We start from the raw sequence: 23,970 nt of genomic DNA on the forward strand, positions 1-23,970 counted from the left end.
TGAACGTTCCTCTGGTCCAGGAGCAGTGGAGAGCTTACCGGTAGCCTTGCTGTATGTGTCATGGGGCCCACACCCACCTATGATCCCAGTGGCCCATAGTGGTCCCAGTAGACAGGTCAACCCTGAACAGGGGGTTAGAGAGCCCCAAGCAGTGAGAAGCAGTGCAGTAGGGACATGCTGGGGACAGGGTGGCATCAAGCAAAGGTGTCCTGGGAGGCCCCATGCAAGGACTGCAACCTAACAAGAGGAGTGTTTTAGACTCAAAAATAACTTTTTCCCAGACCAGCACAGCCTGATGCCAGTGGCCTCTTCTCCCTCTCCCGAGGTACCCAGCCATCACCCCACCTCCCATTAAGGGTACCAGCCATTAGCATACCAAAGTGGGACAGGGGAAGGGGGCTCCAGAGAATGCACAGACACAATTGCACTCCATGCTCAACTGGGGCTCTGCTTCTCATTGATGACAACGATGCTGCAATGGGCTTCTGTTCTTTACATCTGTAAAATGAGCATAAAGACAGCTCCTAGCTGACAATCACTGGTTGTAAACAATACACGGGGTAGCATTCCTGTGCGTGGTATTTCCCCCTGAGAAAATTCCTCCCTAACAAAGGAGGAAGAGGGAGCACTCCCTGGACAAGAAGAGGCGCAGGTGCACTAAAGCCCTGAGAAATCTGGTCAGACACATGCATGAACATTTGTCTCAACAGGTCTGTCCTGTTCCAGAGACCCAGAATGTTGGTGAAGGAGTCCTGACCTCTCAGGGGCTCTGAATGGCCGCTTGCACCCATGGCGAGGGATGGGGGGCTCCCTGAGCGCTGAGGCTCACCATCCCCCAGGTAGCTCACAGAGCTCCCAAGGAGCCCCGCCTCAATCTCGCAGGTAATGTGTGGTCAGCTCTGCCCTCTGCTGGCTGCATGAAGAACTGCAGCCAATTGATGGGGATGCGTAGAGGAATGCCACAGGTCACACTCCCTGTTCATCAATTCCACCTTCACAGAGGACTACTCTGTACCAGATGCCAACGCAGGACAAGAGACACAGCCTAATCCTCTGATTCACCCAGGCTGTATCCATGAGAGCCCCCAATTTCCCCACTTCCCTGCTTCTCCCGTGCTCTAGTCTGGTAGATACAGTTTGCCCTGGGGTGCCTCCTTCTGTCAGAGCTCATCTGGCTAATTGTCCTGTTTCTATTTGTCTGCAAAGGCTGGCTCAGTGTTATATGCCTGGAGAAGCCTAATGTGAACCACTTTTCATTCTGAGCACCTGCTGTGTACCAGGCACTAGCTAGACCTTTCACATTTGCCATCTCTCTCCCACAGTCATTGAAGTGAGGGCCCATCTTCACTCCGTTGTAACAGAGGAGGAATCGGAGGTTCAGTGAGGCTCTGTAATTCACTAGAGGTGGCACAGCCTGTAAATTCCATCACCTGGGTCAAACCGCTTTCCAAGTAACTCCAGAACATCTTCTGCATGGTTTCCATGAAGAATCTAGTGCATTCTCTGCCCACAATGCCTACAGCCATGGATCAGGCCCTGGACAGGCTCTGCCTGAACTGTTACTGTGGAAGGCGGGCCTCATCCAAGCCTCAGTTTCCACCACTGCTTACCAGACCACCCGAGGTGCCAGCCTTGCTCTTTGCTTATAATTAACATCCAGCCCCAGACAAGTTTGACCCTGGCTCAGCCGAGCTGCTGGGTATAGCGACTCACATCCAGCTTCCAGTCCCAAGGCTGCCGATATCCCACAGCTTGACACAAGCTGCCCACAGCCCTCGGCACATGCACTGTAAGAGTCGTGATGCTGGGGCAGATTCCTGACTCTGGATGAAGAAACAGGGCCCCAGTGGCCCAGATGCCCTGGAGAGGTGGGGCAGAGCTGAGAATCCCAGCCTGTGCTCCTGCTGTCTGGAGAAGTGGAGTCTCATCCAGCCCCTGCCAGGGTCCTCATAACAAGAGGGCAGCAGCTGTGCCAGGCCCAGACCACCAGGAGCCCCCCAGGGACCCCTCATTTCACACACCTGCCCCTCATGCAATCATCAGAGCCCAGCCATTAATCAACAACTGTTTCTGGAACCCATGAAGCAATCCCTACTGTTCTCTTATCACTGAGCAACAATGAAGCATCAGCAGAAAGTGTTGTGAAGTTTCCAAAGGCCCTGATGGCTGAACTGTTCCCAGATGGTATGTTGTTTAAGAAATAATGAATTGTGTCAGTCACAGCACCATGCTCTTTAACAAGTGCTTTTAAAATAATAATTCCACTAAATAATTATTTATACCTCTAGGCCTGAGCCTGCACAGAACCTACCAGAGGGTAAGCAGGATCCTCATCTCGCAGAACCTCTTTGCTACAGGGAGCTCAGAGGCAGGGGAGATGAACACACCTAGAATTCATGCTCTGATCCAGCCACGTGGGGCAGCTGCTCTGTGCCAGGCCCGCACCGGAGCTGGGTGTGAAATGGCAGACAAAGCGGACAAGGTAAGACCTCAAGAATTCAAGTCCTGAGGGCCAACAGGAATAGGCAAGCCAGCACTGACATCCGCTAATGACTACAGTCTTCGATATCCCTGTACAGATAAAGGTGGTATTGAGCATAACTTAGGATATTTGGGAGTGTCTGTCTTGAGGGTGACTTGTAAAATGAGACTGAAAGGATTCAAGGCCCCACCCTGTGAAGAGAAGGGCCAGTGGCTGGGTGTGGAAGGGGTCATGAGGGGAATGGGGCCCCAGGAAGTAGATAAAGAAATACTTATTTACACACTGGGTCAACCGCCAAACGAGCAACTAAAACTGGAAGGGAGTAGGAAAAGGAGGTTTATCAAGGAAGGGGATTTTCAGAAACCCAGAAATCTCATCTGAAACCTACAACAGGGCACATCCATTCAACAACAGGGCAGAGTATCTGAGGAAGAATGTCATGTGCAAAAGTTGTGAGGCAGGAATGTCTGGGGAAGCCAAAGCAGGCAGGGAGTTTGGAGCGCAGGGGTGCTGGCCGGGAGAGAAGCCTAGAAGGAGGGCAGAGAGACGGCCACTGGGTGGGCATGCAGGACACTGACAGCTTAGTCATGCCCCTTAAACTTTATTCAGAATGTATGCAAGGCACTAAAGGACTGCAGTTGTGGTGGGGAATATGGCCACACGACTGTCCTTTGCCCAGGTCACCGATGACCTCCATTTGGCTGATGGCCTTCACACCATCCCACCCATCAGGATCATCTCACACAGGAGACTCCTTCCTCCTCCTGGAAATCCTGTCCTCACTTGTCACTCCACCCCATTCTCCTGGCTTTTCTCCCCCACCCTGCACCCCCGGCTGCTCCCTCCCCATCTCCTTTCCTGCTGATGGTTACTGTGACATTCTGGTACTTGAAGGTTTCACGGCTCATAAGTTGCTTCTCCTTCTTGCTTTCACTATTTGGCCTTTCATGCCTATAAAGCCCATTCTTTGAACACCTTCCCTCAGAGGCTAGCATTCCAATGTTTCATGCTTATCTTTCTGTTTGTATGTGTTCTTACGAAATGTGTATTATTTGTAGGGAAAGTATTTCATTGCACAGCCCATGTAGTGGCTTCTCAAGACACACATTCTGTTTCAAACACGTCTGTAGGAGCTTCCTGCCTTTGGCCTTTGGTTTTCCTTTCCTCTCTGTGCCGCATTCCCAGGTCTCTCTGCACGTCGGCCCTCCCGGGCACCCTGCATCAGCTTCTCTCCTGTCAGGGTCTCATCAAGGCTCCCACACAGGCTCTCCCCTTGGCCTGGAGGCGGACTCCTTTCCTCACCATCTGCTTGTGGGAAATAGTGCAGGCCCCACCTCCCCACCTGCATCGACAAGCCCTTGGGACTTCCTCTCCTGGGGCTACCACAGGGTGGTCTTCTAATCAGAACAACCATCTGCTAATTCTCCTCACAATCTGCGTGGCAGGGAAATGTGCACCCATTTAAAGGTCTGGCTCATCTTTCTGCAGACCAAACTCCTTGGTTCACTCGTTTCATTTGACTTCACTTCTTCAACTGTTCAATAAGCATTGCCCAAGTGCCCCTGCATGCCAGTCTTACTGAAGCTAATAGGTAGGAAGGGCAGGCGAGGACTGCAGGTGGCACCATGTGGTGACTGAGAGCACTCTGAAGTCCGCGGAGCCACCTGGCAGCCAGGTGCCCTTGGTCACACTCCTACCCCCGTGGGCCTGTTGTCCACAGGTGACCTGGGGTTCTGAAGCATGTCCGCCTCTGCAGAGTGCGGTGCAGGGCACAACAATGTGGTGACCTAACACAGAAGCTGGTGGAAGAGAAAACTTTTGTCCGTGCTGCATGAGCCCCACAGCTGGGAACAGATGGCCCCGGGTGTGGGGAAGGCTGAGGGGCATTCACCCACTTTGTTGGGGGGTGGGGGCCCCAGGTTATGCTACTCAGAGGGGAGGTTTCAGAGGGATTGCAGACAAAAGTGAAGCTTAGAGTAGTTGTTCCTTCTGTTTTTATTCACTGTCTTATTAGGAAATATTAACAAATAAAAGCTCTAGTGTCACATAAACAATGGTGACAAAAAAAAATCTCATTTCTCTAGGGAGTAGGGAAAGCATAAAATTCTGAATTTTCACTTTGAATATGGCCCAAGTCAGAAGAACTCAGCGCCTGCAAACCTATATTCCCCTCTCCTGAAAGGAACTTGAGACTCCCTGAGTCCCCAGGAGCCCCACAGGAACCAGTGCTTCTGTATCAGATACGAGCTCTGGGTTTTTATGGTAACTGGGCCCCTCCTTCTGTGCTAAAGAGACAGTGAGGGCCTAGGGTCTCTGTGCTTCTGTCTGCTCCCTAGATGCAGGCTGTCTGCTCCCTAGATGAGGCTTCCTAGGCTACTGCCCCAGCCAAAATTAGCACTGTGTGCCCCAGAAAAGAGCCCAGGCTGCAGGGTTCTCCTGGGGCCCATGGAGGCCCCTGCCGGAGCCTTTGGTCCAGGGAGCAGGGAGAAGGTAGCGATGCTGTCAGAGCCCCAGGTGCAGGTAGGTAGTGCCAGCTACAGATGGAAAGGGAGGTAATGTGCAGGTTCCAGGAGGCTGGCATGCCGAGCACCACTCAGGTCTCTCAGGAGTTGACCTGCCCCCAGACGCCACCTGACAAAGGCAGACTCTCCTCATTGAGTCGCAGCCAACTTGTTCCCCACTAGGAGTCACACCCTCCCCTAGCCATTATTTCACATGGGATATTTGGGCCTTAGGCCTGTCCTTCTTGGAAGAGGCATCTGAGGCACTCGCCCACTTACTCCAGTAGCACTCAGACTGCGGGGGGCATAAAGGGCCAAGAGAGAGACCTGAAGGATACAGGGTCCCGGCCTCTGTCCAAGTTGCTAGCCACCTGCTAGACAAGCTGCTCTCTTGCTCCAGGAAGCCCAAATAGGACTGGACTGGACTTGGAAAGAGGTCCACAAAACTCAAGCCCTGCATGTCCCGAGTGATCAGGGGCTAGGATTACATGGTTTCTTCTTATTCCCAAACAAAGCCCCACCCCAGGGGTCAGGATAGCCAGCTCACTCTGAATTGTCTTCTCAAATTAATGAGGCAAATGAAATAGTCCTTCGTTCTGTCCTAACTTTGCAGATCATTGTCCAGGGCTCACCAAGAGCCAGTAGGCTAATCCCCTATTGCCTAGCCACCGTGCGTCTTCAGGACAGAGCCACAGCCTCATTTCAATCTTTTTGTCATTGCTCAGACCTGTTTCCAGTGTGAGATGGGGGTGAGGGTGTTAGGTTCCCGAGTCAAAGTTCCAGGACTGATGTCGAGGCCCTGACAGGTGTGGCTGTGGGGCCTTGTGGAAGTCACCTAGCTGTTTGTGCCTCAGTGTCCTTATATGTAAGTGGGATAACAGGAAGTGTTACCTCTCGGGTTGCAGTAAAGAAGAAATGAAATCAGTCATTGCCTCAGTCCCTCACACCTCACAGATGCTTAGGAGACGTCAGGCCCTGTTCTCATCCCCAGCAGATGCCCAGCCTGGGAGGGCCTTTGCAGGCCCTGGCTCAGAGTACTGGCTGCAGATGTGAAGGGCACACCCGGCGTGTTCAGGCCCAAGCAGAGCCCTGAGGTCTGTGAGATGTGCTGACCTTGGCACATGCAGGGGACGGGAGGTGCTAGTCAGGGTCCAGGCTGGCAGGGGAGGTAAGCGAGGGGATTTATTCTTGAAAGGGGCAGTTTTTCCACTAAATTAACATTGACTTGTTCTGAGGGAAAGGCAGGGCCTGGTGACTATGCTCATGAGGAGACCGGATCCCGAGGATCAGGAAGCCCCTGCCCCCTGCCATGTGCAGTGATGACAGGATGGGGCTACCTCAGAGGGGCCAGGATCCCAGGAGGGGGCCACAGGTGGGGAAGGCACTCCTCAGGGAGCAGTCGGTGGCTGAGAAATCTAGGAGAGGATCCTGGAGGCAGAAAGCGGCCTGCCAGGTGCCCCCAGGGCGAGGCCAGGCCCTGCACCCACCAGCTCTAGAACATGAGCTTCTTGGGGACCTCCCACGGGAACTCGTCTCTTCCAAAATGGCCATAGCATGCCGTCTTCTGGTAGATGGGCTTCTTCAGATCCAGATCCCTGGATAGTCATCAGAAAAGAAGGCCATTTTAAATGGAAAAGGGACAGAGTTTCTTTCTCTGAATTTCAAGCATGGGAAGAATTAACAGACCAAGACAGTCTTTGTGTGAAGTGTCACCACTCGGAGCAATTTCCCATAAACTTCCTTTCTCTGCTACACCACATCTTATGAGGTGACTGTCAGTGGGCCTGAGGAAAGGGGCTTCCAGAGGTTCAGGGACAGCCTGATCACACAGAGGCACCACAGGGAGCCCAGATTTGAGCTCTGGCCTCCCTGTGCCTTCCCCTCCACCCACTGAGCTGACCAGATTGACACCAGTACCCAAGGCTCCAGAAGGCATCAGAGATGGGAGCAGATGGGACTAGACTTGTGGACTCAGTTCTCAGCAGGCAGCCTTATCATTTTCCTAAGATCCTCCCACCTGCTCAGATGCCCTGTGGAGTCAGTGTCTGTGGGGCCAGCAGGGACCTGACACGGCCTCCTTCAGCCAGAGGACCTGACAGCCTGCCTTGGGTGTGCCCTGTGCTGGGCCCAGAGATCAGAGACCCTCTCGCTTCTGGGAAGCCGCAAATCCTTTCCATTTCCCTTTAGCTGAGCTGAGCCTCTAGGGGTGAGAGACTGGTGGGGGTTGTAACAGCGGGGCAGAACTTGTACCTGACGATGACACCAGGCCGAAGGTCAAAGTTCCTATTCACCACATCCAGCAGTTCTCTCTCTGTCTTCTGAGCAGTTCCATAGGTGAAGATGGAAATGGACAGTGGCTCAGCCACACCAATGGCATAGGAAACCTTTCAGAAGAGACCAAAGTCAGGGACAGAGGCCTCTGTGCAGGGAACCCCTCACAGAACCTGGGTGTCCACAGGAAGGAGCAGCTGGAATCACGCCTCTCTGGTCCAGTATGTTCCCCTCACCTCCTCTGCCTAGAAATCCCTGCCATCCTCACAGTGCATATTTTCTGTGTGTACCCTTCTCCTTGAAGATACTTATTTTCCCTCCCCCAGGTTTTTAGGATACTGGCCACTGTGCCCAGATGCAAAACATATAGTCACAATTCCTCGGCAGTATGACCCTCCCGCCCTGCCAACACGTCTTCTCTCAGGGCGGAGCTGGGGTCGGATGGGCCAGACCCACCTGCACGAGCACTCGCCGGCAGAGCCCTGCCTTCACCAGGGACTTGGCCACCCAGCGGGCGGCATAAGCTGCTGAGCGGTCCACCTTGGTGTAGTCTTTCCCGGAGAAGGCCCCACCGCCATGCGCCCCCCAGCCACCGTAGGTGTCCACGATGATCTTGCGGCCAGTGACACCAGCATCCCCCTGCCAAGAGAAAGGAAGAGACAGAGGGAGGAGATTAGAATGCAAGCGGGGGATGGCTGGGAGAAGGCTGAAGCACCGTGATGGCCACTGCACTACAACTGCGAGAGGGGGCCCTGATGCTGCCTGTGGGCATTTTTCAAAGACCCCTGGGCTGGGAGGCAGACAGGAATCCTGGGCTCTAACCCCAGTTCAGTCACTGGCCAGTTACGGAAGTCAGGTGAACTGTCACAGCCTCATCAGAGAGTGAAGATGGGCTGGAGGTCCTCTGGAGGCCCAAGGCCTTTGTTTCTCTGAGTCAGTGCAATGGAGAAACCCAACCCCAGGAAGGAGCTGCACTGTGATAAACACACCCCGGCTGTGGCCCCGGCTGGGCCACCCATGACACCAGGCTGCACATGTTCTCCAGCGTCTGCTCTGTGCAACACCAGTCAGTGCGAATGTTTTCAGAGGGCAGGGTGCTCAACGTTAAGTGATTTGGGGGGAATCTGAGTACTGTATCCCCTGCTCTGGGGTCTGCGGCCGCGCTGTCGGCTCTAGGCTTTGACAAGTCCTACGAGAAAAAAGGGAAGCTTTCCCTTCCTCTCACCCTGTGTTTCTACACTGCATGGGGCCACAGAACCTATTAAGGGGGCTCCGCTTTGGGGTGACACAACCACAGCTGAGGTCCCTTTGGCAGCGGTCAGCAGCCTCACAGAGGGGCTCTGCCCTCTCCAGTTCCTTACTCCTGTAGGGGGATAGTGGGGGCAGCAGATGTCCCACCTTGCTGCCCACAGAGTTGAAGGTACCTGTGGCAAAGAGCTGGTAAGTGCCAGCTGGACGGTCCGGCTGTCTGCAATGGTGAGTTGGCACCTTAGAGGGAGAGAGGGTGGCTTGGGCAAGTAGGACCCATCTGGAATGGGAGGGCCAGCAGCACTGAGTGGAGCACCCTGGGGACATGGCCTGATGCTCCTGTACTGACAGATACATAGCAGGCCCCATGGAGACGGAGCTGACTTCACATTTTGTTCAGGGCCAGACCTGGCTGAGCCACAAAAACCCACCTCCTGTTGTGCTTGTGCTGGGGTTGCTAAGCAGCTCTAGTAACAAAGGCAAATCAGGACCTGGCTCAGAGACAAGGGCATACCTGGGGACCTCCAATGACAAACCGCCCACTGGGCTGCAGGTGGTAGATGGTGTCTTCATCCAGGTACCTGGCTGGCACCACGGCCCTGATCACCTGTTCCTTCAGGGCCTCGCGCATTTCCTCCAGTGTTATGTCCTCATTGTGCTGCACGGAGATGACGATGGTGTGGATACGCACAGGGATGACCGCGCCATTGTCCTGCATGTACTGAACTGTCACCTGGTGGCCAGAAGCAGGAGGAGACATTGTGAGGACCTGCCCTGAGCTGAGGACATGTCGCTGCCAGGAGGTAGGCAGAGCTCCCAGCAGCCAAAGGGGGACTCCAGTCCTCCCAGGGCCTCCAGGAAAGTTAATCTGGTGTATTCTTGTATTTGAATAATTGCCTAGTGCTACAGGATGACTGAGCATGAGGCATAAGCTACTCCCACCTGTGACCACAACTAGTGACCCCTGGAGGAGACCCAGGTGTTAAAGAGTTTCCTTTCTATCTGTGACCCATTACATTCCTCTCCTCCTATCTCAGACATTCTGGATGCCGGTGACTGTGCCCCTGGCCACGGTCCTCTCCAGACCCTCCACAGCCTGGGGCTAAGGTATCCCAGCTCCTGCCAAGGGACCCAGGAGTCTGTGGGCTGCACGCCAGCTGCCCTAGCCCCTCAGTGGAGGAGCTCTGTCGGTGTACAGGGGCAGGGGACTCGCCTGCTACAGGGACAGAGTGAGAGGACTTGCACAGGGTGCCTGGGCAAGCAGGAGCAGCAGCACTGCCAGCCTCTGGGCATTTCAGAAAAGAAAGGAAAGGCAGAGAGCACATGGGGGGAAGCAACCTGCCTGTGGTACCCCTGCAGGTCAGGCCACAGGGCAGGTCTGATACTCACACCCGCCAGCACGGGGCAGTCCCGTGCCATTCTATGCACTATCAGTTAATATTTAAGCCTTCCTGGAAAGAGAGGCAATGTCATCTCCACTTTACAAATGAGAAAAACTAGGCTATGAGAAGGGAAACAACTGGTCTGAGGTCACGCACCAGTCAGTGAAAAGCCAAAGAGCCAAACTCTGCTTTTTCTTGATCCAAAAACGTGTGTCATTCCCACAGCAGTGCAGACAAAATGCTTCTCCGTAGACACCATCCTGTACTAACATATCAGCGAGCCCAATGTCACAGCCTGACTGGTAACAAAGGAGGGCAGCCTGGGCACCCCGGGCTTGCAGAGGGAGAGAGAACGAGGCAGTAAGGATGGCAGGTGAGGCTGGGAAGAAACGCCCATCGATGGCTCGCGCTTCTCTGCAAAAAGCCATGCTGAAAGCTATGAGAAGCTGCTGGTGGGCCCATTTTAAAGTCAAGAAAGCTGAGGTTCCAGGACATAGCACCTTGGTCAAGATACACAGCCTGGAGCTGTTTGTCCTAGTATGGGGGTTCTGCCTAGCAGAAGGCTGTCACTCAGCTGCTGAGGGACATGTTGGAATCCTGACCCCATAACCAAGGCAATGTGGACCCACAGGAGCAGTGCCTGGAGGGCTATGGGGTGTGTGGGGCCTGCAGCGATTTAGCTGAGTCCGACAGCCTTGGTACAGAACTACTCCGTACCCCAGCGCCTTGACAGGACCACAGGGCAGCAAACAGAGCCTCCCTGGGGCTGTGCCTGCAGCAAGGTCTCGGCCTGCCTGAAGCCCCTGAGACATCCATCAAACACCAGATCCTTACCAAACTCCTATTCGGCATCCTGCCTGGTCCAAAGAGCAATAGGGTGGGGCCCAGGAGAAGGAAGAGAAAAGAGCCCTGCCCATGCGACGCCTGCTCCTGGTGAGATGGGCAGATGCGCACCAGCGTCTGAGGACTGAGAGCAACGCTTTTGTGCGGGGCTGTGTACACAGGGCCCTGTGGGCAGAGCTGCAGTCGGGGCGAGGGCTCCCAGGAGCAGCAGACCCCCTGCACCAGGCCTCAGGAGGTGTTTCCACTGCTCCCCATCCCTCGGGCTCCCACTCTGCCTGCTGCAGACCTCAAGCATCAGCCTTGCAGAATTACAGAACTCTGGTGGAGCAAAGGGGCTCCAAGCATGGCTCTTATCTCATCATGTCAGCAAGATGTGGGGAAAAACATACCATGGAAAACAGAACTCTGACCAGGTACAAAAATAGCCACCCGTACTGCCCCTCTCTCAATATCAGCAGCGAGAATTTGTTCAGGTGGAAAGACAAACCCTGTTCACAGCCAGCACTCTGGTTAGATGATGAAACACCTATCAACATTTACCAACAGGCTAGAGGAGAAGGCTTAGAAACTGTTCCTGGCACAGTGCCCCTCGGCATGAGGCAGCTGCCTGGGATGAGTCAGGCTGCCCAGAGGCCAGCACGGGGGCTCTGGGAGATCTCCGAGGGGCAAACCCACACCCTTTCCAATGCCAGTGGGCTCGGGGTCAGCCTGCGGCAGGGCAGTGAGGTTGACTTCGGTAGCCCAAGAAGCCTTTTTAAGAGAATTCAGTGTGTTCTTGCAGGAAGTGAAGCCCTGAAGGAGCCCATCCTGCCCCCTCCAGTCCTGGTGCCTCCTGAACTGGGAAGCCTTGTTACTAAGCAGGATGAAGGCAGCCTTTCCCATCGGCTGGTGGGGCAGGAGGCCCTCTCTCATGCAAGGAAAATAAAGCTCAGTTGTGTCTCACTCTTCCTCCAGCCATGTTCTAGGATTTCTTTTTCTGTGACTCTCCCTCCACCCTACTTCCCATCACAGCACAGCCCTGGTACAGGATAGGCGGGGTGTGCCATTTGTGTGCCCCTTTCGTTTGGTTCCATCCCTACCTTCAGAATTTAGCTCTCCTGCCCCACAGTCTCAAAGAACACCTAAGGAATGCTGATGACAGTACCTGCCACTCACTGGTCACATGGATAACACCAGAAGGCCCAAGGAAGGGTTTCCTTTAGGCTGCAAATGCACTTCCTTGCCGAGGTACAGCCAATATGCAACCCTCTGCCCAGTGTGGCCTTAGGCTTGGGGGTGAGAAGCATGCATGCCTGAGCAGCTAAAGCAATGGGACAAGCCACATGAACCATGCTGAGCTATGAAACCACATGTGCCAAATTCCAAGTACAAGGGTAAGGGAAGTCTCTGCCTGGTGGTGACCAGGGAAAACCATGAGGAAGTGGACACTTTACTGGCCATTGATGGACAGGCGGGAACCAGAAAAAGATTCCAAGTAAGGTGAAGGGTGAGAACTCAGGTGCAAAGCACTTTGGAATAAGGGGAACATGAGTGAAATAATATACATGAAGCAAAGATCAGGGAGGGGAGCAGAGGGAGGTGAAGTTGGAAGACCATAAAAGGCTTGGAATACCAGAATAACATGTGCCCTCCCAGTCCCCACCACCTGTAGGAAGTAGAAAGTTGTGGAGGATTCAGATCAGATATTAGGAAATTAAAAGTGAAGCCCAAGGGAATTCACTGGAGTTTCCAGGCAGGGAGAATCTTTGGGAGGGCATGGCCTGGATGTGGCCCTGGTCTTGGAAACAGGCTGGAGCAGAAGGGTTGCCCTGTAGGGGAACTTGGAGCACAGGCAGACGATGCAGAGAGGGCAGGGTACTGTGCAGGACTGGGCCAAAGCTGGTGCTCCACGAGGAGGTGGTGACAGGGCAACTGCACCCAACGAGCTCTTGCGCACATTTGCTTGCATAATAAACAAGAAATGGGGCTGGTGATTCAGAGACCTGCAGGTGGAAGATGTAGGAACCAGCTGTGCAGAGGTGAAAATGACCCCCAGGTGTGGGTAGACGGGAGAGAGTATGGGAGAAGTGGCAAGAACCTACTGGCATGGGGGAGAGGAACCAGGGAAAGCAGCCCCACGGAAAGGGGCCATAGGGGTCATCAGGAGGAACAGGGCAGGGATGTGCAGGCAGGCAGGGCCTCCATGTGTGCTGACACTTGCATCACTGCTGGCCTTCACACAGAGGCTCCAGGGAGGATTTCAACACTGCAGGGAGCAGAGAGGTCAGGGCCCATGGAGACGAGAGTCAAAACCAGTAAAGGTAAAGCCTTTTTATGAGAAACAAAGGAAAAGGGACACAGTGAGGTGCAGACCGTCCTTGTTAGTGTTGTGTCCAGGTCCTGCTCAAGATATGGAGACCTGTGTGTGTGCGTGTGTGCGTCTGCGTGTGGGAGGGCAGTGACCAAAAGCCTGAAACCTGTTACGAAGTATGTGTGCATCAGAAATCAGAGAATCACATTACCAGAGTCAATTTATGCTAAGAAGGAAAAAAAAATCAAGTATTCTTTCCATTTTTCTGTATTTTTAAGACTTTTCTTATAAAATGTTTGGGGGGAAGTACCTAAAGTTGAAGATTTTTCAAATAAATAGTTCTTTTCAAAATCAACAATTCTTAGATTGCTCAGACTGAACATTTTGATTTTTACAATGACATGAATCAAGAGGACTTGGAGGTGCTAAAAGGCGTGTGTCGGGAGCTCCACAGGAGGGAAGAGGGTCTCACCTGAGTCTTAGAGTCAGGCCTCAGCCAAGGCAGGACCCCAGCACGCCGCAGGTCTGCCATCTGGGCGTTGAGTTTATGAGCCAGGATGATGGTGAGCGGCATGCACTCTTCTGTCTCATCAGTGGCATAGCCGAACATCAAGCCCTGCGGCAGGAGAGGGCTGACTGAGCAACACCCACTTCAGATAACAGGGCAAAGACTTCCTTCAAGCCTAGCACTTCTCAGGCATTCCAACGTGTGTGGGTGCTTGTGTGTGCAACATTTGCACTGCGCGCCTGTGGAGAGGACATCTTGGTCCCTGTCGCCCTCTTGGTGCTCTAGAAGTGGGAGACCAGCCTAACTCAGGCATCAGGGACCACAGCCTTCCACAACCTACTGTACCCGCAAGTCACTGCCCTGAGGCACGTACCTACCAGCACTCAGGCTAGGATGAGGGCTCCACCCCACACTCTGCTTAACCCATCCCACATGAACTTCCCCAGCCAGCTCCTCAGCATTGCTCATGAGGCAGCACCCATGTACAGCAGTCAGTTACCTGATCCCCGGCACCGACATCCTCTTCGTTTCTGTCTAGATGGACACACTGAGCTATATCTGGAGACTGCTGTTCCAAAGCCACCAGCACATTACAAGTCTTGAAGTCAAAGCCTAAGAAGAAGGGAATGCAGGCTTGAACACACGTCAGACAGGGTGGCTGTGATTCCTGGTGAACCACTCACATCCTGACATGGCATTTAGTGTTGGGGTAGGTGGTCTCTAAGTAGCTGGGGTCTGTCTGGGCCCAGAGCTGAGGCCCAGGATGGGGAAGGCTATGTACCTTTCCCATACTATTGCATGGAGCTCTAGTAGAAGAAAATTCTCCATGGATTTTGCTATGTTTGCTACATTAAATTATACCTTGATCAAAATATATATCCTGCACAGAACTGCAGTATGAAATCCAGATAACAGCCACAGCTGCCCTGGCTGAGGAGCAGGTGGGTGACTCATGGCCCTGCCATCCTCTTAGTCTCTCCCAAGGGTGCCCCCAGGACCCAGGTTAAAAATCACTGCAGAGTGAAAAGCAAGGGCCCTCCAACACTGTGTTTCAGAAGCCCAGGTATATGTCTAATCCAAGTATTAAAGACACTGAATAAACACAGTGCGCATGAACTTTCCAAAGAGACTTCCAGAGCCAGAGTCCTCTGATCTGAAGATGAGCACAGGGCCTGATGCAAAAGAGAAGGCACACCTCTGGAGGCCAAGGTCCTGTCTGCCCATTCCTGAAGTTCAGCACAGAGACAAAGGCTGGTCCTCCCAGGCCCGGTGCAGCAGGCTGGGAACTGGCTCAAGAGGTCTTGGCTAGGAACAGCCCAGCCCAAGCAGCCTACGAGAAAGCTGCTGTGCATAGACAGCATGCTCTTCTCCCTGCTGGGGCTCACAGCTTTGCCGAGCTCAGCTATGGAGATCATGTGATTTATAAGTTAAAATGTTCAGAGACCCCACCACAAGATCAACTGTCACCTTTCCAGTCTATTCTATCCAAGCTGCCAGAATGGGTTTATTAAAACAAACAAACAAATCTAGACCCAATCTATTATTTCTGCACATGCTTCAAGTGAGGACCTACTGCCAAATGAAGTAAAACTGAAATGCCTTAGTCTCTCCCCGCTGGAGTCTTTGAGCCAACAGGAACTTGGGGGTAGCTTTAAACATGACTTTTCTACCCCACAAAGTCTCTCTGCCTAGAATGCTCCTCCTCAACTGATCTCCACACCCCCAAATCTGACTAGCTGTCAGTAAATGTCCCTGGACCCTCCTGCACCTGCCTTCCATTCCCCCTATGCCCCTGACTCACCACTGGGCACCTCATACTGCAGCATTTAATGCCAGTAAACACCCCCACTCTGGGACCATCACATCACCTTTGTCTTCTGCAGCTTCCTGTTCCCAGTGAATGTCTTATTAAAAATCATCTTTGCATTCAGCAAAAACCAGTGAACAATCTTTAGAGAGCTGCCAAGGACTCACCAATTCTGAATGAAACATTTATCACTATACCTAATTACTGTCTAAATAATAAATCCAGTGCTGAAAATAAATCAGGGTCCAACCGATTTGGAACACTGGAGTTTAGGGTAACAAAGAGAGGAGTTTGGGGGACCAAGGAGAGGGCTTGGATAGGGCAGTAAGCCCAGCACCTCCGTGGCCAGGAGCAGTGAGGACGGTCAGCCACAGGCCTGGTTGCTGCCTCCATGACATCACACGCTGTCCACCTGGCACAGGCCCACGGACAGGCAGCCCACAGCACAGCTGGGTTCTCTCACTTCTCCCTTTCTAGCAGGCATTACCTCCTGGGAAATTCCTTTCTACCTAATGCAGAACAAGGTTTGCTGTTGAGGAAGGTCTATATGTACGTAAACAATCAGCTTTCCTGGGAGAACTGGGTGAAGGGTCTGTGCGGTGACATGTCAAGAAGCTGCTGCTCCAGGACAGTGTTTCCTCTATGAATACCCCCGTGCACTGCACGGGGGATGTAACCTGCACTCAATGGTGAGTATTTCAGGCAAGTCAGAGGTTGGTGGCCCTGAGCTTCTGTGAGTCTGTGCCCTCATGCAATGAGTGACTCTCACTTATAAAGGCTCAGCGCATCATCCAGCCTCCCTGACCCACCAGGATGCTGCACGTCACCCTGAACGACCAGTAAATGGGATGTCATTGTACGCAGGCCCTCAGCAGTTGGCCCTTGTGTGCTGTCCTTGATACCCCTCCAGACTGGGCCCCTCCCTGGCCCGCGCAGTCTTAGATGTGGGGTCTGCCTCGGGGCCCTCAGCACTCACCCCACCTGATCACAGTGCTCGCGCCTTGTTGACCCCTGCTGGGGCTGGGGCCCCGTCTCCGCTTGTAGGGTCCCACATGGGAGCCTCCCTCAGCCAGTCTGTCTCCTTCACTTGCTGTGAGAACAAGAGCTCTGGACTGTCATCTCTTTGTCTGTGATGGGAAGCAGCATAGTTTAGCAAAAGCACAGGAGTCTCAAATGCGGCAACCATTTACCCACTGTGCCGACTTACATAAATCATTTACATCCCTAAGCTCAGTCTCCTGATCTGCATGGTAAGTACGGCAGAGCTCCTCAAGCAAGTAAGAGGCTGCATACGAGGAAGCCGGCACCCATGCCTGGCAGAGAACATGTCCCAGCAAAGCGCAGCCCCTTTTACTTGGTGCTTGTTTCTCTTCCAAAGCCTTTGGCAGCACCAAGAAGGCAGGACCTTAACAAAGACCAGAGTCAATAACGGATGGAGATATGAAATGGATTCTGACCCCTGGACCCTGACAGGCAGGCCCAGGATGTTTTTCGTTCTGGTGATATTTGCACTTCCAGAAGACAGAGAGCCTCAGATGTGACTTAGCCTCAGGGGATCTCTCAGCAGAGACCCACCCATATTTCACACCCAGGATCCCCGCCCTCACCCTTGGCAGAGTCGTCATAGCCAATGTGCTTGATGGTGTCTCTCACCACCCGCTGGTAGTCCACCATGGCCACGGAGGTGATCTCTCCGCACAGCAGTACCATGCCTGTCTTGCACACTGTCTCTGTCAGGGAAGAGAGAAGTTAGTGGCCACATGCCCCCAAAGGGAAGCTTAATACATAGATGGCTCACAAGCTGAAAAAGAGACTCACAAAGAACCTTACAAGGAATGGATTCCAGAAAGAAAATAATAGTGCTAATAAAAAGAGTAAATCCCAGCTTAAGTGCTGACCATCTGCAAATGCTGCCTGAGAACTATGCTCTGGAAAGAACTGGCCACACCTGTGTTTTTCGTAGCAATCACCTCCCAATTGTGCATTTGGACAACTTATGTAGCCTCTCTATTTCCTCAACTAATAGATGAAGAATAAGACTGTGGTGTGGATTAAAATGAGACAGTGGCTCTATGCAGTTATCATAAAGAATGCAGTCAACATATGTGAGGCTTCTCCTGCCCCTTTATTGCTAAAACTTCACCACAGGTTTTACAGAGTAGGATTCTGAACATAGAATCAAGGCAGGCCAACCTCTCTCCAGCTATTTACAAAGATCTCAATGTGAAGTCTACCCTCAGAGGGGCACAGGACTCTCTAGTGCTCAACCCAGGGGCTAGAGTGGCACTGGAGTGAGAAGGCCATTCTGTGCGGCAGACAGGACAGGGTGCTGACAGTGAGGAGGGTGGCACTCTGGGCTCCATGCTGGACACCCCTAACCTGTGACCTTGCTAAGACCCTGACTTGGCTGCACCCATGATTCCTTCAGTAAAGTGAGTCAGACACAGTCAGCTCTGGGGTCTCCCAGTCTCTGGAGTCCCTGACTCTGCTGGCCAAGGGCCTCAACATACGCAAAGGTTTCAAGCCTTGCCCACTTAGGTCTCCAGCAGGAAGGGACTGGGTGTTCCTTACCACAGGCCACCTTGGCATTGGGGTCCTGCTTGAGATGGGCATCCAGGACTGCATCACTGATCTGATCACAGATCTTATCTGGACAAGCATGAGCATGTGTAGGAATCACAGAAATATTAGGTATAACAAACTGAAATATTAAAATCATTAGTTATTTTGTTAGTTTATGTATCAAACCCACCTACCTAAAAAGATATATTTCAAATATTAAAAAATAGAAATATTTTGAAATTTTTATTTCTACTATTTCTGCCTAATTTTGGATGATGTATATTATATAAAGCATTCCCTGTAAACTACATTCCAAAATCTATTGTAACACAATGAAGTAATTCACATATACACAAATATATTTCACTTATTAAGAAGTCTCTCATTCCTCAACATATTCCCTTTAAGTGTAACATCTAGAAAAGTCCTAGAAATAGAAGTTAGAATAGCTAATAAAGTCAGTAAGGTTAGGTGCCAAGATGTAAAACCAGGCGGGACAGATATATTGCACTACAGGCTCCAGGAGACGCAGTGCGCTGTGTATAAAATACCATGCATGCCCGGGTCTATGACTCCCTTGGTAAGGTCTGTCAGAGACCCTCTACGCATCATTGCTGTGGTGCAAAACATTTCCATAAACAGTTCCCAGATCTGCCCCACAGTCCCACAGTCTCCTGAAGGCTAGATGTTCTAATAATGGGTTTGACTCCCTCAGTCAAGGTGGGACTGACAAAAGTTCAACATGAGCTATGATTTAGTCTTATTCTTCTACTCTTTGCCTTAAACACTACATGGATGAGTATGTGGGCCACTAAAAGGCACCATGGACAAACCCACTATTGCTTTGAGATTATGGGATCTTTCAATGTTCACAAATAAAAGTGACATCTATTTATATACATTGATCTCATTTAGAGTTTAAAATAACCCTAGAGTCTGCTTTGTACTAGATTAATAAGTCTTTTTTTCCAACTTTATTGTGGTATAATTGGTATGTAAAACATCTGCATGCAATTTGGTGAGTTTGAACATATGTATATACTTATGCTATCACCACCACAATCAAGGTAATAAACATACCCGTCACCTCCAAAAGTTTCTTTGTGTCCCTCTGTTGTTTTGGTCTGGGGAGTTTTTTTGGGGGTGCCGGGGTGTTTTAGTTTTTAAATTAAGAATCCAGATCCAGAATCAAGTAGTTTCTCTCTCAAAAGTGCATTGTTTAAAACATTAATGTAATTTAAATGTTAGTCTGCCATTAAAGGTGAATTCTCTGATCCTACCTTCAGAAACTGCCACTAAATATGTTTGAGGTCTTCTATCCATCCTCCCGCCAGTGGCAGAGCCTGGTTGAAAATCTAGGTTTATCTGAGTCTATAGCCTCTGTACACCCCTACTAATGAGGACCTGCTGTGCTAACATATCCACTTCAGGCTTACCCATTAGGACTCCTAGGGGCTACTCACAAGCTGACCATGGATGACTCTGCTTGTTTAAAGGACAAAGGTCACATGTTCCCAATCCACACAGGAAAACAGGATTAGGGATATAAGGGATAAAACTAGAGTTAAGCAAGGGTATTAAGATAGTTCCACAGACTAAAATAATGCCTAAGGAGGCCCTCTCTAAACAGTTTCTTTAGACTTTCGAAATTTCTATCAATGTCACTTAGCAGCTTTAAGACAGCCAATGGTTGGTTTTCTTGGAAGTTGAAAGAGAAACATTAATTTTACCCTTCAGGTGGAAAGGAATCCAGCACTGGAATGACAGGCAGAAAGTCACCAAGCCTTAGAAGAAACTGACTAATTTGGACAGTTCATTTATAGCAGCAAGTGAAAGGAGAATCAGACAAATTGAAGGGCTGTCATTAAGTAAACAAGACCACTGACTGATTGGAATTTTCCTTCTCTGTCCATGGAGCACACATTGTGTATGATGGGCCCACTGGCCAAAATACCCACTTCCTCCAGGTGGAGCAAATCCTTCTCCTAACCTATAAATGACCTTCATAAACCATGGATCTGTGCAGAATGGGTCAGACATAGCAATGAATCTTAGTTTATGAGTACAGTAAACCGAGAAACTTTATAAAGTTAAAGGCACAATGAAAGTGGTCATTCAAATTGAATTGAGCTAAATCACATACAAAACTTAGCATAAGCCAAGGTTTCTCAAGAGCAGCACTATTTACATTTGGGACTGGAAAATTCTTTGTTGTCGGGGGATGGTCTTGTGCATTCAGGATGTTTAGAAGCATGCCTGGCCACTATCCACTGAGATGCCAATATCACTCTCCACCCCCCGCAGAGTTGTAACAACCAAAAATGTTTCCAGAGATTACAAAATGCCCTTGGGGGAATAAGGATAGAATCGCCCCCAGTTGAGAACCACTGACTAAAGCATATGGAAGGAGTAGTGAGTGTACTGATTATCTAAAGCTGAGTTATAAGATATGAAAATTCAATCTCTTTGAAAAGAACAAGGATGAGGAAGATGAAGAAGAGGTAGATTTGGTGACTAGTTGCCAAAAACACTAAATATTCAAATGAATTTTGAAGAAGTGCTTAACTACATAAATCAGTGTGTCTAGCCCCAGGCTTCTACTAGAACAGTGGTTCTCCTGGGAACTTATTAAAAATGCAAATTCTTGAGCCTCACCCAAGACCTACTAAATCAGAAACTCTGGGAGTGGGGCCCGACACCCTGGTTTGCACCGGCCCGCTGTGTGATGCTGATGCCCTGAAGTTTGAGAACCATTATCTGAGAACCTGAGGCTCTGATCATGGTCCTCACTGCTGCCACGGAAGCCTCTATCACTTCCCTTCATCACAGTCCACCTGCCTTTCAGGGACCAAAACAAATGCTTGAATTTTCTTCCTCTTGACAAAGTCATCTCTACTTCTCTTAGATAATATACCTGGAACTTCTAGGGCCTAGAGCTCTATCTCAGCACTCAGTAGAATGCACCGCTCTTCATTTCTGAACTGCACAGTCTTTCACATGCAAAACTTAGTCTTGTTCTAGGGGACATTCTCTGTTAATGTAAGTTGCTCATTAATAATATATAAAATATACATACATTTATATTTGATGATACGTTTTGTATGTATAACATGTTTAGCCAACATAATTTCTGTTGCAGCCCCCTCATGCTGAGATGCTGATGGTGGGCAGCAATAGGACCCTCAGCTTCATTAACATACAGTTTATCATCTGTGTAAGTGACTGCTTTACAAAACTACAAAGTAATACAATAAAAATTACTTTATCTTACTCCTCCAGAGAACCCTTATAATAACTAACAAATTGTTTTTAAGGCCTCTAGTAAAAGTGACTCCCTTGGTACAGGCTGCCATTGGCCCAGGACAACCTACTTACCCGGGTGTCCCTCTCCTACAGATTCCGATGTGAACATGAAGGCTCTTTCTTCACTTAGAGAATGGTCACACAAGCCATCCACCGGTCCATTCATCTTTCCACACTTCTCCACTCAGCTTCTTCAAGGCAAAGACTTTAATGCTGTGACTTTGCCTGTGTTTGTGTTTTGTTTTGTGTTTTTCCTTTAAATCTACAGGGCTTGTCTTTGGCAGAGCCACAAGGCTCACTTCTGCCTAACTGCCTGCAAACACATGAGAGTAAGGTGAGGATGGGTGAGAAGGGAGGGACTGAGGACGGATGTGTCACTCCCCTCGACTGGTCAGAGCTTGCTCCTGAGTGACTCCTATATATGGAAAAGTGAAAGTGTCTGAATAATCATGTGAGAAAATTGGAGGAGTCCATTTCCTGGGAGGGAGGGGTCTCCTTACCTTGAGGAATGTCAGTCTTGAGCTCTGATATCCCAAGCCCTAAGCATCTGGTCAATGCTTGGTAAAGAAGACTGTATAGATTCTGCAGAACTGAAGCTCCTCTGGGACTCTGCTTCAGTTCTGCTGCTGATCTCCATGCCTCTCTAAGGTGAACATCCCACGGTGGAAGCTGGGGCTCTGGGGTCACTCTGGGATCCAACAGGCAGTGAGCTCCTCTCTCCCAGAGGTAAGGTTTGGGCTGAGACAGCAGCAGAGGGCGGCCTTTGCTGTTGGTCCCCCCCTTCCCCCACACCTTGTCTAGATTGGGCCCTTCCCCTTCCTCTACCTTCTCAGAGCAAGAACATGCACCTGTGTCCTGAGTCAGCTTGGATGTTACACAAGATTCATTGAGAGGAAAAGCTTTTGAGCTTACAGTTTTCTGCTAATAGCAAGCACCTAAACTATCAACTTCTCTAAGACACTGGCAGTTGTATTAACAAACAAGATGTTTAAAAAGCATCTGGACAAGTTATAGAAACCGACGTTTTTTAGAAAAACTCTTGAGAGACAGATTCATTACAGGGAAATTATCAGAGTGCAGTAACCCAAAGCTTTCATATCATAAATCAAACATCTATATATTCAGTCCTATATACTTAATAAACATCCTGCTGACAAAACTCCTGCATTTTTTTGTTGCTTTGACCAAGAAAAGTAGATAGGATTATATCTTTAACCAATTCATGCACTAAATGACAGCATCTCTCATTTCATTCCCATTTTCAGATCTAGCTGCATCCTCAAGCCTAAGGAACAATAGGGAATTGAGATCACAGAGAATGAGAATGGGTGGAGAAAACAGTTCCCACTGAATACAATAAAAAGTAATCAACCAAAACCTCACACATCAGACAGTGGACTGGGGGAAGCAAAGGGTAGGATGCAATAGCCCCAATGAACATTTCTGGTGACCAAATCCCCTCTATACTTATGAGCATTTAACATTTTTCTCTGGTACTCCAAATCTTGAATTTTGCCAACTGGTGAGCAGTGGTAGTACTATCTCTACAGGGAATTAAAACTATATTAAAGTGATTTCTTCTGGGGTAAAGTAAGAGATTTTTACATATACATATTATAAACAGAAGCATTTAGCAAAGAGTGAACTGTAATACTAGGACATAAGACTGCTTGAAGTACAGAGAGAGAAAGACCACGGGAAGGGATGAGATAATGAGGAATCAAACAGGGACTTTAGAGGACACAACCTTGTCCTTGTCAGCATACAGGAATCCTCCTGTTTACACTTAAAATATTTCAACATCTCTGTCCCTTTGTAAATTTCTTCTGGGTACACTGGTTTCAAACCCAGAGCTAATGTTTAATGTGAACTGCAGACCTAGGTTACGCTAGCAGTTAGAACTACAGCCATTATGTTCTGAAAGGACAAGATGAAGCTGAAGTATCAAGTACTCTTCAACATTCCCACAGCTAGTAAGAGGTCACCCAACAACAGCTTAACTGTCCTCTGAATTCCAAAAAGAATGATAGCATCAAAGGGCAAAGACACATGGGGATGGAGGGATGTCCTGTACTGGGAAGTGGCCCTTTCAGAACACGATGCAGGAGGCTTCTGCAGCCAGGACACAAATTCAGGGAAGGATCTGAAAGGCACCTAATTCAGTACCCAGCTTATGTACAAGTTTCATATGACATCCCTACTTAAATACCAGACCACCTTACATTCTTTCCGCAGATAAATGTTAACAAGAAGCACACACAGCACAGCGGCTGGGAGTGTAGGCTTCAGGGCTGGTGTCCTGTTTGGCCGCTAATCTACTCTGTACCCTGGGGCAAGCTTCCTAACTTCTGTAAACTGCTGACTCCTCATCTGTAAAGCAGGTTAAATAATTGCCTACCTCACAGTGTTGTTGTGAGAACTAAATGAGATCATTAGGTATGATGAGTGTTCAACATAGTGCTGGTACACAGTAAGAGTTTAATAAAATATTGCCTAATGACCTTCCATGTGCATGTACATGATTTTCTTCTGAACAAAAATAGATGATATATGTTATTCTGCATCATTTCTTTTCACAATATACTATAATCCTCCTTTTATATCTCCACATACTGATAGACATTATTTTTTAGCACTTAAATAATATCCCACAATGAGGATGTACCATAAAATTACTATTCATTCCATAAGAGGTGAACATTTTCAACTTCTCTAATTGTTTGATATCACTATAATGCTGCAGTAAAGATATTTATTCATTGGCATGTTTTTG

The 23,970-nt window shown here is 49.9% G+C and overlaps 1 protein-coding gene across 5 annotated transcripts; it reads right to left on the minus strand.

Moving 5' to 3' along the window:
• Positions 1-4,459: 4,459 nt before the first annotated feature.
• On the minus strand, positions 4,460-21,935 carry MAT1A (methionine adenosyltransferase 1A). Of its 5 annotated transcripts, XM_037002768.2 has the most exons (11): positions 21,698-21,935; positions 21,270-21,510; positions 17,904-17,981; positions 16,940-17,062; positions 16,309-16,422; positions 14,025-14,137; positions 13,490-13,633; positions 9,017-9,235; positions 7,711-7,893; positions 7,234-7,367; positions 4,460-6,578 (listed from the first exon to the last, which is right to left on the minus strand). In XM_037002768.2, exons 2-11 carry the CDS (start codon positions 21,361-21,363, stop codon positions 6,476-6,478), a joined length of 1,305 nt encoding a protein of 434 aa, XP_036858663.1. In that variant the 5' UTR covers positions 21,364-21,510; positions 21,698-21,935; the 3' UTR covers positions 4,460-6,475. The 5 variants fall into 5 exon arrangements, with proteins under 5 accessions (XP_036858663.1, XP_036858662.1, XP_036858664.1 ...); XM_037002767.2 differs by lacking the exon at positions 21,698-21,935 and having other exon boundaries at positions 21,270-21,612; XM_037002769.2 differs by lacking the exons at positions 17,904-17,981; positions 21,698-21,935 and having other exon boundaries at positions 21,270-21,612.
• Between the last annotated feature and the right edge of the window lie 2,035 nt (positions 21,936-23,970).

The sequence above is a fragment of the Manis javanica genome, chromosome 7 (genome assembly GCF_040802235.1).
Source record: "Manis javanica isolate MJ-LG chromosome 7, MJ_LKY, whole genome shotgun sequence".
In the NCBI taxonomy this organism is placed as follows: Eukaryota; Metazoa; Chordata; class Mammalia; order Pholidota; family Manidae; genus Manis; species Manis javanica.

Bases quoted from the DNA above. Each gene is read 5' to 3' on its own strand.
- MAT1A (XM_037002768.2), bottom strand. From the start codon at position 21,363: ATGAATGGACCGGTGGATGGCTTGTGTGACCATTCTCTAAGTGAAGAA. The intron at 17,982-21,269 runs GTAAGTAGGTTG...ATGCTTGTCCAG, and splicing joins TGTAGGAGAGGGACACCCGG to ATAAGATCTGTGATCAGATC. The intron at 16,423-16,939 runs GTGAGGGCGGGG...TTGTTCTCACAG, and splicing joins CTATGACGACTCTGCCAAGG to CAAGTGAAGGAGACAGACTG.